At 45.0% G+C, this 13,062-nt stretch overlaps 1 protein-coding gene across 2 annotated transcripts; it reads right to left on the reverse strand.

Annotated features, from left to right (window-relative positions):
• Positions 1 to 2,388: 2,388 nt before the first annotated feature.
• Positions 2,389 to 13,035, reverse strand: LOC141920943 (sulfotransferase 6B1-like). Of its 2 annotated transcripts, XM_074818562.1 has the most exons (8): positions 12,830 to 13,035; positions 8,624 to 8,771; positions 6,088 to 6,233; positions 5,540 to 5,629; positions 4,978 to 5,104; positions 4,455 to 4,549; positions 3,878 to 4,034; positions 2,389 to 2,735 (listed from the first exon to the last, which is right to left on the reverse strand). In XM_074818562.1, exons 1-8 carry the CDS (start codon positions 12,872 to 12,874, stop codon positions 2,605 to 2,607), a joined length of 939 nt encoding a protein of 312 aa, XP_074674663.1. In that variant the 5' UTR covers positions 12,875 to 13,035; the 3' UTR covers positions 2,389 to 2,604. The 2 variants fall into 2 exon arrangements, with proteins under 2 accessions (XP_074674663.1, XP_074674662.1); XM_074818561.1 differs by lacking the exon at positions 12,830 to 13,035 and having other exon boundaries at positions 8,624 to 8,867.
• Positions 13,036 to 13,062: the final 27 nt, after the last annotated feature.

Here is a 13,062-nt window from a genome sequence, read left to right on the forward strand (position 1 = left end):
GTCATCTTTTCATCTTAGTAAAGGTCTTTTGAATATTTCAGTGACTGTTTCCCCATTTCTGGTCAGGTTTGTTCACTTGTTCAGCTTCTTGCAGGCACTGAGATGCACACTGCTTTCTGTTATCTAGATAGCTTTTGATATCACCATGTAGGAAATAATAAAGGGCATGTATTAAGGAATCAATTAAAATGCTGTTAATTCCAGAGTTATGGGGCATGGTGGCTTTTCTCTTTTCATCCATGGAAGCCCAGAGTTAGATGAAGTCCTACTCTTCTGGGAATGAAAACCTACAAACCCAGAATAATCAGGTTCAAACAAACACATATCTTCATGCAAAGCAATTTCACACAGGCAGCTCTTGCACAGAAGTTTAGAAAATCTGACCAAGCAGCAGGCTGTGAGTGGCCCATCAGAGCTGAATCCGCAATTATTCCTGTCTAGGAGATGTTGGGTGGGGTTTGGCAGCCAGAGCCTGTCCCACAACCTCAGCCAGGGGCAGGGCAGCCGGGGACACCGAGGCAGCCCCAGACCCAGGCATCGGGCACCTCCCTGGGGATGGTGATGGGCTGAGGGTGGTCCAGGACATGAGCCTGTGGATGGATCCAGCTTGGCAGAGCCCATGGCCAGACAGGGCAGGCTGTGAGGAGCTGGACACCGACTGTGCTGCAGCATCACTGGGGCAGGGGCTGACGGCCCCGGGGAGCTGACATGGGATCCTGGGCCGTGGGTAGGGTAGAGGGAGACCCAGGGGACTGGGCAGGGACAGTTGGGGCTTTGACAGGGCCCTAAAATTTCCCAGTTTTTTTAATTACATTTTTGGTTGCTGGTTGCTTGGTTTTTAATCTTAGTTTGGTGTAAGAGTCCTGCAGATATATCTGTCTGGGAATATGACAGAGGAATCCCTCTTCTAAGGAACTGAATTCCCTTTGCCAGCCTTCTTCTGTTTTTCCAAAAGAGTGGTTGTGACAGTGAGAAGCATTACCACATCTTAAAGACACCTTCCCCCTACCCCTCCCTTCTCCTTCTTCCCAGGCTCAGCTTTTCTCCCAATATCTCTATCTCCTCCCCCAGCAGTGAAAGGGGCAGAGAATGCGGGTTATGGTCAGTCCTGCTCACTTCTTTCACCTCGGGGAGGGGGGTAACTTCTGACATTCTGCCCCTGCTCCAGTGCAGTCCCCCTCTCATGGGAGACAGTCCTCCACAAACTTTTTCAGACATGAGTCACTCCCATGGGCCACAGCATTTCCTGAGCTGCTCTGGCGTGGGTCACCCCAACATGTTGCAGTCCTCCCAGCGCTGAACTACAACAGCGGGGCTTCTTCTTCCCACAGGGTCCCAGCCTCCTTTGGGCGCAGTCACCTGCTCCAGTGTGGGGTCCTCCACAGGCTGCAGGTCAGCATCTGCTCCATCATGAACACCCATGGGTGTCAAGGGTGGCCCTGCTGTCTCACCACGGGCTACAGGGGGGCTCTGCACTGATGCACTTCCTCCCCTTCCTCCTCCTTTCTTCCACTGACCTCAGTGTTCACACAGATGTTCTCCTCACAGCTCCTCCTCACAACTCCAACTCCTCCTCCCAGATTCCCCTTCTTAAATATGTTATTGCAGAAGCGCAGCTAATTGGCTTGGCCTTGGTGCAAAGGTGGGTCTGACTTGGAGCCAGGGGAGCTTCAAGAAGGGGACCACTGCTGTAGCCCCTTTCCCCACTATAAAACCCCCCACCACTCACTGAATCCCAGGATGGGAGGTCACACAGCATGTTCTGCACAGATGTAGCAAGGACGTCTACACCAGCAAGGAGGGTATGGAAATCACACCTATGTAGCATAAATGTATTTATTGTCAAACAAATGCAGCTTTAATAGTTCAGCAACATGGTCATCAAGGGGCTTCTGTCCCCAGATCTTTCTATTCAAAAGTCGTGGTTCTTCCCACTTGCCACTTACCTAACTGTTACCAGAGAGGGCAATGGGAGCAAAACACTCCAGAAAACATATAGCTGTTCATTACTTAAGAGTTTGTGGCAGTAAGATCTCAAGAAGTCCCACCTTGCACCAAAGAAGTGAGGAGTTTGCCAAAGTGTCAAAGGCATTTCTGATCTTGCTGTACAAATGCCAACACCGTGGTAGCCATGGTGGACCTAAACCCAGACTATCATGCTGTCCCCATACACAGATACTTGGGGGTTCAGACCCACACCACAAATCCATGTCAAGACCAGTGCATGCTGGGAGGAGACACCCTGTGTTGCTTATGCTGCCTCACCATTGAGCACCACAGGGTGCTCATTCACCATCTCAGGACATGAAGCAGTCACAAGGACACCACCAGATTGGTGCTATGATGCCTGTGCACTGTCTCCCTCCTGAAAGGATGCCAGACATTCACTCGAGACATACACACATTTTATTTGGTTGCATCAAGCAAAGCACTTGCCCTAGGCCCAGCACATGACTAAGAATTACCACCCAAATGCTTATAGGCGACAGGTAGATCTCTGAGGGTTTTCTCTGTTTTCTCATGGGGAGGAAACATGGGGTCTGCCCACCTTTGGAGATCACCTTTGGAGCATGACTTGCTGTTGTGCTGCTGATCTGCTTATTTTCAGGCCTTGCAGTAAATATCATATTTCATCTTTGCTGCCAGCTTTGTTCCTCCTAGGCAGTCTTCAAATCTTCGGTCCATTTCTTCATTTTGAGCTTTAGAGAAGAGGTCTTTCCAGTTCCCAACAACCCCTGTGTACAAGAAGAAGTACCAGAAACTGAAGGTAGCCACTCCTGAGAGGGAATAATACCTAGGCAGCAGTGAAGCAGAATCCTTGCCTACATGAGTCAGGAAGGACCTGATTTATGCCCCTGAGAGTTCTCATTGTCTGGGAGAGGCAAGATAGTAAAGATAAGAAGCAAAGGCTGCAGCCAGGCCACAGGGAGCATTGCCGGTGGGCCGCCTGCATGCCTCTTCTCCCCAGAGGGGGTTTCCAAGGTGGTTTCATGAAGTTTTTACATGGAAGAGTGGGGAACCTGATTTCGTCGCAAAGGAAAGCTCATTCATGAATGTCTCCCTCTGAAGGGGCAAGTTATTTGGAGTCATGGGGTAGGTGGTAGAGATGATAGCAGTTAAATCCTTCTTCCTCCAAAGAACTGGTGAAGGAAAGGGATTAAAGGAAGCCCATGCCCACAGTAGTCAAAAACCAAAGACTCTTGATATCATGGGGACCAGCTGGGCTCCCAGAGCTCTGGCCCTGGCCCCAACTCTGTCATCTCTGGGGCCACCACTAGCATGTCTATTAAGAGGAACCAGATTGATACTATTCCTCAGCTCTGAGTGCATAACAAGAAGATGCTTGGGAGGCCAGCAGAGCAGTGAGCAATGTATTCCCTTGAGGTTCAAGAGACTTTTGTCCCATTAGCACACCTCCTCCCAAAGGGGACTTTCATGAAGCAACAAATGCAGCCTGGATCCATGATCCAGGATCAGCCTCATCACCTGACCCCAGGCAACAGCCACATCACAACCCATCTGTAACCATCCAGCCCAAGCAGATTTGGTGCATAATTGTTGGCATAACCTACACCAGTGTTGGCCCCCACCTTCACACCTCACTTTGTCTAACTAACTGGGGCTGCACAGGGAAATAGAGCAACATGGAAGCAATGGCTGAGGCTCTTAAGCCTGGCTCTCTGCTATATTTCTCACAAACAGCACCCAGATCCCATCAGTGGTAGAAGCTTGTTGTACAGGATGCCACAGGAGAGAACTCAGACACACTTGTCCTTCCTAGACAGCCTGTGAGTTCATAGCTGAACAAGGAAACCTACTCAGAACTCCTTCTGGAGTTCTACTTTAGCAAGTAGATTCTTCAATTGCAGAGACGTACCCTTCCGGAAGAGGATGTCCCCAAACCTTCCATGGGTTTCTTTGGAATTCTCTTTCATAGCTTGGAAAGTGGTCTTCTTGGCTATTCTGGGAAAATCTTCCTCACACAGGGAGAATTCAAAGAAGGCAGCAATCCTTTTCATACCCAATACCTGATCCTGGCCAAAGGAACATAGCACAGAAGTGAAACTAGAAGACTTGATATTGTGGCTGTGGCACGGAGTCAGAACCCAGTAGGAAGCCCAGCAGAGGAGGCTGTCTCCCACAGTATCACCAAGGAATTCTAAGAGCTCTAACAGAGAAAGAACCCACACATGGTGGCCTCAGCTTCAAGGCCTTTTCTTCTCTCCCAAAAGCAACTGCGCCTGTGCCACATATGACTTCTTCCACGAACAGGCAAGGCTATCCTCCTCCTAAACCCCATGGGCCTCCCCCAAACATAAGACTACCTCAGAAAGGCACACCCTTCTAAGGGAGCAGACAGGCTTGACCGAAGACTTTCTTCTTCCCCACAGCCATACATATCAGGAGGGGTGCACAGTGCACTCATCAAAGAAGAGCTGGATGAGATACCATACCTCTTTGAGTTCCTCATAGCTTATCAGCATGATTCTCTCGTGGTCAATGTATTTGTTCCATTCCAGTAAGTGGTCAATGTAGGATCCCCAGGCCACTGCAGACAAAGAAGAGACATAATTGTGTAGAGTATTCCCCAAAACAGGCTCTTATCAAACCAGAGGAGTCATCCCAGACAGCTCTAAGCATGGCACCGGGATGGTGAAGTGGTGACTGGCTCAACATGTCTATTCTTTCAGCTGAGGTCAGTGCAGGAACCCTCAGCTCAGGCCACTGTGTAGCACCAAACCACAAGCTCTACTGCAGGAATGGAAAAGTCACACTAAAGCTTTCTCATGTTCTCTCTGAGTTAGAGACAAAAGAAACTCTGATTCTCTGGTACTCCCTGTTTCTTCCCTAACATGCGCCTATCTGCCTGTCCTGGGAGTGCCTTGGTAAGGTATGTTGGAGTAGGATTTCCATGCACAGGGTCCTGTGTATGCCCCTCATGTAAGGAGGAATGCCAGAGGATGCAGAGCAAAGTACATTTCCCATTCATGAAGGCTGCAAAGTACTCATCCCAGGAGGAGAAGGATGGCAGCACTGGCATGTTGTTGTAGAAGTGGTAATAGGAGACAGCCGTGTCTTTGGGATTCCGAATTAGCACAAGAATCTAGAGGAAGAAAACACAGAATTTGGTTCTGATTCGGTGACAGACCAAAACACCATCTTCTCAACACATCACATAGAATCAGAGTCATTTAGGTTGGAAAAGACCTTTAAGATCATTGAGTCCAACTGTAAACCAAACACTGCCAAGTCCACCACTAAACCATCTCCCTAAGTGCCACACCTACATGTCTTTTAAATACTTGAAGGGATGGTGATGCCACCACTTTCCAGGTGTGGCCAGCCTGTTCCAATGATTGACAACCCTTTCGGTGAAGAAATTTATCCTAATAGCCAATCTCTGCCTCTTCAGCCTTGGAAATCTGCCTGTGCATTGACCAGCCCAGGTGAAAGTGCAGAAAACACATCTCACACAGACAGAGGAAAGCTAATTAGGGGTTTGCAGGCTTTTGCAGTGTGATACAAAGAGAAGACTCACCTTAGCCTTGCTTTGGAGAATGGACGGGGGCAGGAGATGAGGTGGTAGATGGGTTATTATAATTCTTCTGGAAGGCAGTTTCTTCATCCTCTTTAAAACAAGTGGGAAGAAATGTGACAGGACAGAAGTAGCTTAATCAATGATATGTGCCTTTTCAGAAATTGTGGGTAATAAGAAAAGGTGAGACCAGAGAAGGATCTTATCCCTTGGAAAACCCACAGGGATGCACTGGTGGTGTAGGCTTCTGTCAGCCTCTGCCACAGAGCACCATTTCACATGAGACAGGCCTGAGGACATGATGCCCAAGAGAAAGGTCTTACTGATCAAATCCACTGGATCCAGGGCTGGAGCTCCCTGTGGCTTCTCAGCACTGTCTGTGCTCTGAGGCCCTTGCATTGGGACACCAAGGGCAATAACACATGCTACTTGTGCAGACCATAGCTGTTTTTAAGGCTCTAAGCTCTCCATTACCTCTGAGATCAGCCATTGTCTTTCAGCTATTACTACCTGTAAGAAGAGCAATGATAATATTTTCAGTTCCTGCCAACCTCATATATCCCAGGATCTCCAAATTCCAGACGTGGAAATGTCTCTAGCTTCTTTTCAGCATTTATTCTCTCTTTCATTTCTTCTTCTGTATATTTGGCATCTGTTGATTCCAACTCCCCAATGATTTGGCCAAGCCAGTTAGTTCCTGAAAGGATAAAGATACCAGTAGCTCATCCATTTGACTGCACTTTTACATGCCTACATGACTACTACCTGCCTGACGGGATATCTTGTCAAACTGGTTCACATTTGTGAACCCGTTTGGCTCTATATTGTACTTTAGCCTGTCAACAGTTGGATGTGCTGGTTTTGGCTGCGATAAGAGTTAATTTTCCTCATAGTAGCTGGTATGGGGCTATGTTTTGGATTTGTGCTGAAAACAGCATTGATAATACAGGGATGTTTTAATTATTGCTGAGCAGTGCTCAGACAGCGTGAAGGCCTTTTCTGCTTCTCACACCACCCCATCAGCGAGTAGGCTGGGGGCGCACAAGAAGTTGGGAAGGGACACAGCTGGGTTGACTGACCCCAACTGACCAAAGGGATATTCTGTACCATATGACATCATGCTCAGCAATAAAAGCTGGGGGAAGAACAAGGAAGGGGGATATGCTAGCAGTTCTGGTGTTTGTCTTCCCAAGTAGCCGTGACACGTGATGGAGCCCTGCTCTCCTGGAGATGTCTGAACACTTGCCTGCTGATGGGAAGTAGTGAATGAATTCCTTGTTTTGCTTTGCTTGTGCACACAGCTTTTCTTTACCTATTAAACTGTCTTTATTTCAACTCACGACTTTTCTCACTTTCATTGTTCTGTTTCTCTCCCCCATCCCACCAGAGTGGGGAAAGAGCAAGCAGCTGTGTGGGGCTTAGTTGCCGACTGGGGTTAAACCATGGCACTGGGCAATAATCAACAAGGGTATGCCAAAAGCCAACAGGGACAGAGCTGCCAGCCAGATGTGTAGTGCTACCATGCTCACTTCAGGAGCACATCCCATCCCTCAGTGAAACAGAAGCAGATCTCTATTGCTCTTTCCAGCTCTGGCACTTTTTGGTCACCTCAGACTACTCTCTGTGGAAATTACTCAAGCGCAGTGGAGCTCCTAGCACAGGGCCAGTTGAGTTGTCCCTTGGCTGTTTCTGCTCTCCTTCCACAGCGCTGTCTTTGGGAACACTCCATTCCCTCCTCCTGACCAGCTTCAGTTTACCGTCTCTTCATGATCAACACAGTTTGGTATCGTTCCCAGCACCCATAGGCTTCCATAACTGGCAGCAGAAGAGGTCATCAACCAAACCACCAGACTGTCAAGTTGCTGTCAGCATCTTTGCATCAGGCTTAGCTGTCTTGGCCTCTGCAACCTGGCAAAACTGGTATGTGAGCGACTGGGCTTGTACAGCAAAGTCTCAGCTTTCAACATCTTCTGAGATGTCTAAGTGGACCCTCACACCTTTAAACCATTTCTGCCTCTGCACAGCTGTACAGGCTGCACACAAAGGGGATAAGGATCAACAGTTCCTCTTTTTCTGCAAATGATCTATTAAGATATTTCTCTAAAGTGAATAGGGAAAAAAATGAAGGAATCTAAAATGCCTATAGTGAAAGAGGAAATAGTCCAAGAGTCCTGATGACATTCATGTATTTTGCTCCATTTAGATTCAAAGGAATCACCTGCATTCTGCAATGCAGTAAGTCTATGGAAACAGCAGTTTTTCTGCCCTTGTTAGCAGGATACATTCCCTGTATTGCCCTTGCAGTGAGTAGGGTAACGACATACTTTCCTGTATAAGCAAGAGTGGTCAGAATATCAAGGGATGTGATTATTCTGCTTTACCCAACACTGGTGAGTTCACCACTTGAATACTGTGTGCAAGAAGCACAAGCAATTTTGAGAATCTGAGGCAAGACCTGCTGAACTTTGATGAAATCACTGGGACCTGGAGCAAATGAAATGCATAGAAAGTCTTGGTTTGCTCAGGCTGGAAGAAAAAAAAAAAAAAAAAAAGGCATGGGGGAAATCTCACTGCAGTCTTCCACTTCTGGAAGTTATAATAAAGAGAGAGCCAACTCTTCTGAAAATTGGCCAGGAAATTACAGAAGAGGCATATTACAAATCACAACAAGGGCATGTCTGACAGCATAGAAGTGAAAAAACCCAACCAACCAACCAAACAAAAAAACCCCAAACAAACAAACAAAAAACCCAAACACCACCACCCCCCAAAAAAACACTATAGTGGGTAAACACTGCAATAGATTTCCAATGGGTGGTGAATCTCCACCCTCAAAGTTTTAAAATGCTTCTGAATAAAGCCTTGAGCAACCAAACCTAACTTTGAAGGTTAGGTCTTTCCCCTGCTTTGAGCAGAAAATTGTATTATTTGACCTCCAGAGATGCCTTACAAATTAAATTCATGATGATATGAAGTCTGATGTCATCATAAGCATTTCTCAGGTATTATTGCTGTGCTAAATATTGACACAAACTTCTGGATTGCAGCATTGTGTACTTGACTACTTACCAAAGAAACAACACTCACCTGTTTTAGGATAGCCTGCTAGAATCACATCGTCGCTCCTGGTTTCAAAGGATTTCAGAGCTTCCAAAGTTTCTGGGCTGCTAATTACAGCAGGGTATAAAATACCTCTGTAGGAAAAGAGCATGTCTTCTGGGGCAATCTTTTCACTCTGTGAAAAAACATTTTCCATTGTTTCTATAACTCTTCCCCTATTTCTGCTCATGTTTGTATCCCTGTGGAACTCCTTTCAAACAAACAGATACAGGCTGTCTTTCCACAATGCAGAAACACTTTATGCAACATATTAGCAAATTGGATAGGGCATTCACTCAGGAATGAAGGTACAAGTCACTGATTAACTCTGTACTCTGTTAACTCCTTTTGAAATCACAGGACTGGAGACTGACAGTAACTGATACCAGGAACAGGAATCTATTGGGGCAACAGCTAACAGCATTCAAAATGTTAAATGAAACCAAAAAAAGACGTATAAAGGATATTCCCTGAAATATTTTTAACTGGTGAGCATGCAGTGCAATTTACAAACTGGACAACCAGCATGTAGTGGACATGCAGATAGTGGTTCTCAACCTATCTTGTTATTGATTCCACTAATGGATACACCTCCAAGAGTGCAACTTCCTTCTAGGTGGCGGCTCTGTGACATCATCACTTCAGGACACATCTCCAGAGCTAAGGACAAGTATCACCTAACCCATACTTCTCATGATTAAATACTCACATTTGAGACTTTCACTTCACCAAATCCTACAGGAGAGTTACTTTCATGTGAAGCTCTAATACTTAGATTCTGTGTTAACATGAATCAAACTCTACCTGTATGACTTCAGTTCTGTTTCTGCCTACACATACCCATAATTTAATCTTCAGGTGAAATTGTTGTTGGTGGGGGAGTTATTGGTATTCTGGCTGATGCATTTTCAGAAGATAAGGAGTACTGAGATGGAAAAAAATAGGTATCTCCACAGGCCACTCCAACAAGACACATGCAATACAGGAAGGCTGAATTACCCTGTGGAGGGGTCTTTCACTCTTTCTTTCTTCCACACCCTTGAATATAGTATGGGTGTTGTTCACTACCCATATATCAAACCCACAGAGAGCTCCAGACTGCTGTGTATCACATCCTTGTCTCTTTCTTCATAAATGGATGTTAGACATTTAGTAAACCTATATACAAGCTTAATTAAGCATGAGGAGGTGTCAAATCAAAAGCACAACTGTAAAACCTGGAAGATTGCTTACAGTTACCTACAAAGAATCATTTAAAATTATTTTTCTGGTCTCACAAAATGCAGAACCATCAAAATAGACCATTTGATTGGAAATATTTTCTCTAGTAATGCCAGTTTACTCATAAAAACTGGAAGCACCCTTCATATATTATGCCTTCTGCCAGCTTTGTTATTGTTTTCAGTTTTCCATCTGTGTGTTTACTCTGAGTTGCAAAGAAAAATATCCTCCCATTTGCCAATACTGAAGAGTAAGAACATCAAGAAACTAGCATTTTTTCCTCCTGCCTCCAGAGCCAGCTGCGTGAATCCTGAGGGAGCCAGATCACTATAACACCTCAACATGAAATCTAACAACCTGTCACCTGAGCCTCTAGGGACACAGGTGCCTCTGGGTCCTTTAACCCTTGGACCCTGACCTCTGCTCATGAGCAGGGCCTTCGATGTTGTCGCAGCCACCTGGCAGGCTGCTCAGGAGCTGCAGAGGTGAGGTCTCAGGGCAGCTCTGTCTCTCTGGAGAGGCTCAGGGGAACCAGGTGTCCTGAAGGTACAGGGAGTCCCAGTCCCAGCTCTGTCTGCCCAGCAGCCGAGTGTAAGGAGGTGACCCTGCAGGGAAGCTGTAAGACTGTGGCACAGCTCACATGGTCCCCAGGGAAAACTGAGTTGTTCAATTCATCTACATGAAAATCTGACTTAGATGTTATTAGCAGGAGCATTTGCAGTACAACACAAGAAGATTCACCATAGTCGAACATTCACCTAAGCCTTCTTTTGGAAAATGGATTGGGGAAAGGACATGAGGTGGGAGAACAGTTAGTATAATTTTTCTGGTTTCTTCATCCTCTTTAAAGCAAATAGATGGAAATACAATGTGAGCATCCTCTTCAGTGGAAGCTTATCATTTCAGGAATCACAGGCTAACAAAAAAAGACTAGACCAGAAAGATACACCTTTTTTTTCTTTTTCTTTGACAACTGGTAAGGATCTAGCAGTGATAAAGATTGAAAACTACTGCTATTGTGTCAGTCAACTGTGTCTTACCTTGAAAAGAGATTCCCAAGATTTTCTGAATTGATTCTCATACTCATTGCCTTCACCTCTGCTTACTTTTCACCCCCTCAAAATGTTACTCATCCATCAAGTCTCCTTGCCCACATTCATTTTCTGACATAGCAGCTTGCCTTTTCTGTCCTCCCCTCTCCCACCTCCTTACCCCACTGAATGCAAGGGCCCACAGAGTGTCTCTAATGGAGCAAAAGCACATGAGGTGTTACTGCTCTGAATATCTCTGTCCTTCAGGGTGATTGTAAGGGCAGAAAGGGACTGAACCCATAGCCCTGGGATGACACAAGAGAGGATAAACTTCAGAAAGAGGTCATGGTTTGGTTTTCCATCAGATCAGCAAGGGCATGTCTACTGTTCATTTTAGTTTAGGTGTTCTTCAACTAGCTTTAATCTAATTAGTTCAATAGAGTGGTGGTGATGTAGTATTATTATCTGAGGAATTACCCATAGAGCTTGTGTTTCCCTTCTGTGCAGTGTAGCACCCAGTCTTTGAAGAGATTGTTCCCACACTCAGTAACAACTAACTACATAATGTCTCATCCAAAAATGCTGCAAGGGTAACAGCTTTTGAAGATCAATGATTTTATCTTCTTAACTAAAGTAAATCTGCTACTTATATTTACTTCTCAAAGCCCCGTGTGCCTGGCAAGCCTCACTGCAAGTGAAGGCTCTTGTGCAGCATCAGTGTCTGAAAACCCAAAAAGCTGCCATGAAATTGCAATAGGATTCAGAGAGTGATAATATCGAGTGTAACTCTAAAATCTGGTGTGGATCTAATCGGGGAAAAAATATCACATAAGGAAGTCAGACGTGGTAGAGTCTTGCCTGTTGCATAAACCGGAGTGTTTGGTGACTAACTAATGCAAGAAGAATTAGCACAGACAGTTCAGTAAGAACATGGAAAGCTGGCCTGCCATATTCCAAGATGTGTTCAAGTATGGATCTAGAAAGGACTTAATGCGACTTTCTAGTCCTCCCCCTGTACTGCTAAAGTATCAAGCATGCTTGTCTCCTCCCTGCCAGATGCTTCCTTAAATTTCTCTGCAGACTCCCTAAGCAGCATTCTCCAGTTTAGACTGACCTGCAACCACAGGCTGTAATAATTACTGCCTGTGTCTTAGGTATGATCCTCCTGTTACTGTAGACCAGAATAAGATCTGACCTTTTTTTTCCCAGCACTTTCACCATGTTAGCCCTTGCTGAGTGTGATTACTTGGGTGTTTTCATGCCAACTGCTGCTTGACTGGTTTGCCCCCATTAAGTACTTGTGTCTTTGGTTTCTCTTTTTTAAATGTAGCATTTTACACACCTTTACTGAACTTCTTGCCAACCTTCTCCTCAATTTGTTATGATGTTTTGAATTGTTTCCCCATTTTCTGCAGTACTTTCAGTCCTCTTTTCTGATCCCCAGACTTAAAAGTCAATGTTATATTATATAGATATTAGTTTATCCACCAGTGTTAAGAACAATGTTGAATATGACCAGGACTCACCACTAAAGGATATTGCTTTAATTGTCCTGCCAATTTTGCTGTTATCCAGTATATGCCGTTTGGCCATGAACACACTATTGCAACCAAGTTCACAACAGCCATGTAAACAAGTGGATATTCCTAAAAGTATTGCTGCTGCTCACCCTGCTTCAAGATGCCTTTTGTCATGTTGTATGAATTTCTAGGAACACAAATCTACTGTCAGTACTTTAATTTCATTTCTATAACCACATTTGTAAGTTGTCATCTCCACATACGAAGCCATGAATTTGTTGACCTAGATTTGTCTTTTGTCATATAATTTCAGAAACTCTCTGATGCTGTCATCTATTGTATATTCTGACTATATCTTATTCAAAAGATAAGTTATCTTTTAAAGAAGGAGCACGAACAGCTTTGACATGGTTTATACTTACCACCTTATTATCTTCAAAATGTTTCTTCATTTGTTGCCTGATCATTTTTGCTAGTAAATTTCCAGGTATCAAGTTAAGGTGACTGTTCTATTTTGATTCTTCTTTCCCAAATTTTTAAACATGGCTGTTATGTGTGTCCTCCTCCAGGCATCTGGTACTTTTCTGGGTTCTCACAGATAATTTCTAGTTGTTCAAAGATGGCTTGTGTCGGGACTTTCAGATGCTCTGCTTTT

This window comes from Strix aluco, chromosome 3 (assembly GCF_031877795.1).
Source record: "Strix aluco isolate bStrAlu1 chromosome 3, bStrAlu1.hap1, whole genome shotgun sequence".
NCBI classification, from domain to species: Eukaryota; Metazoa; Chordata; class Aves; order Strigiformes; family Strigidae; genus Strix; species Strix aluco.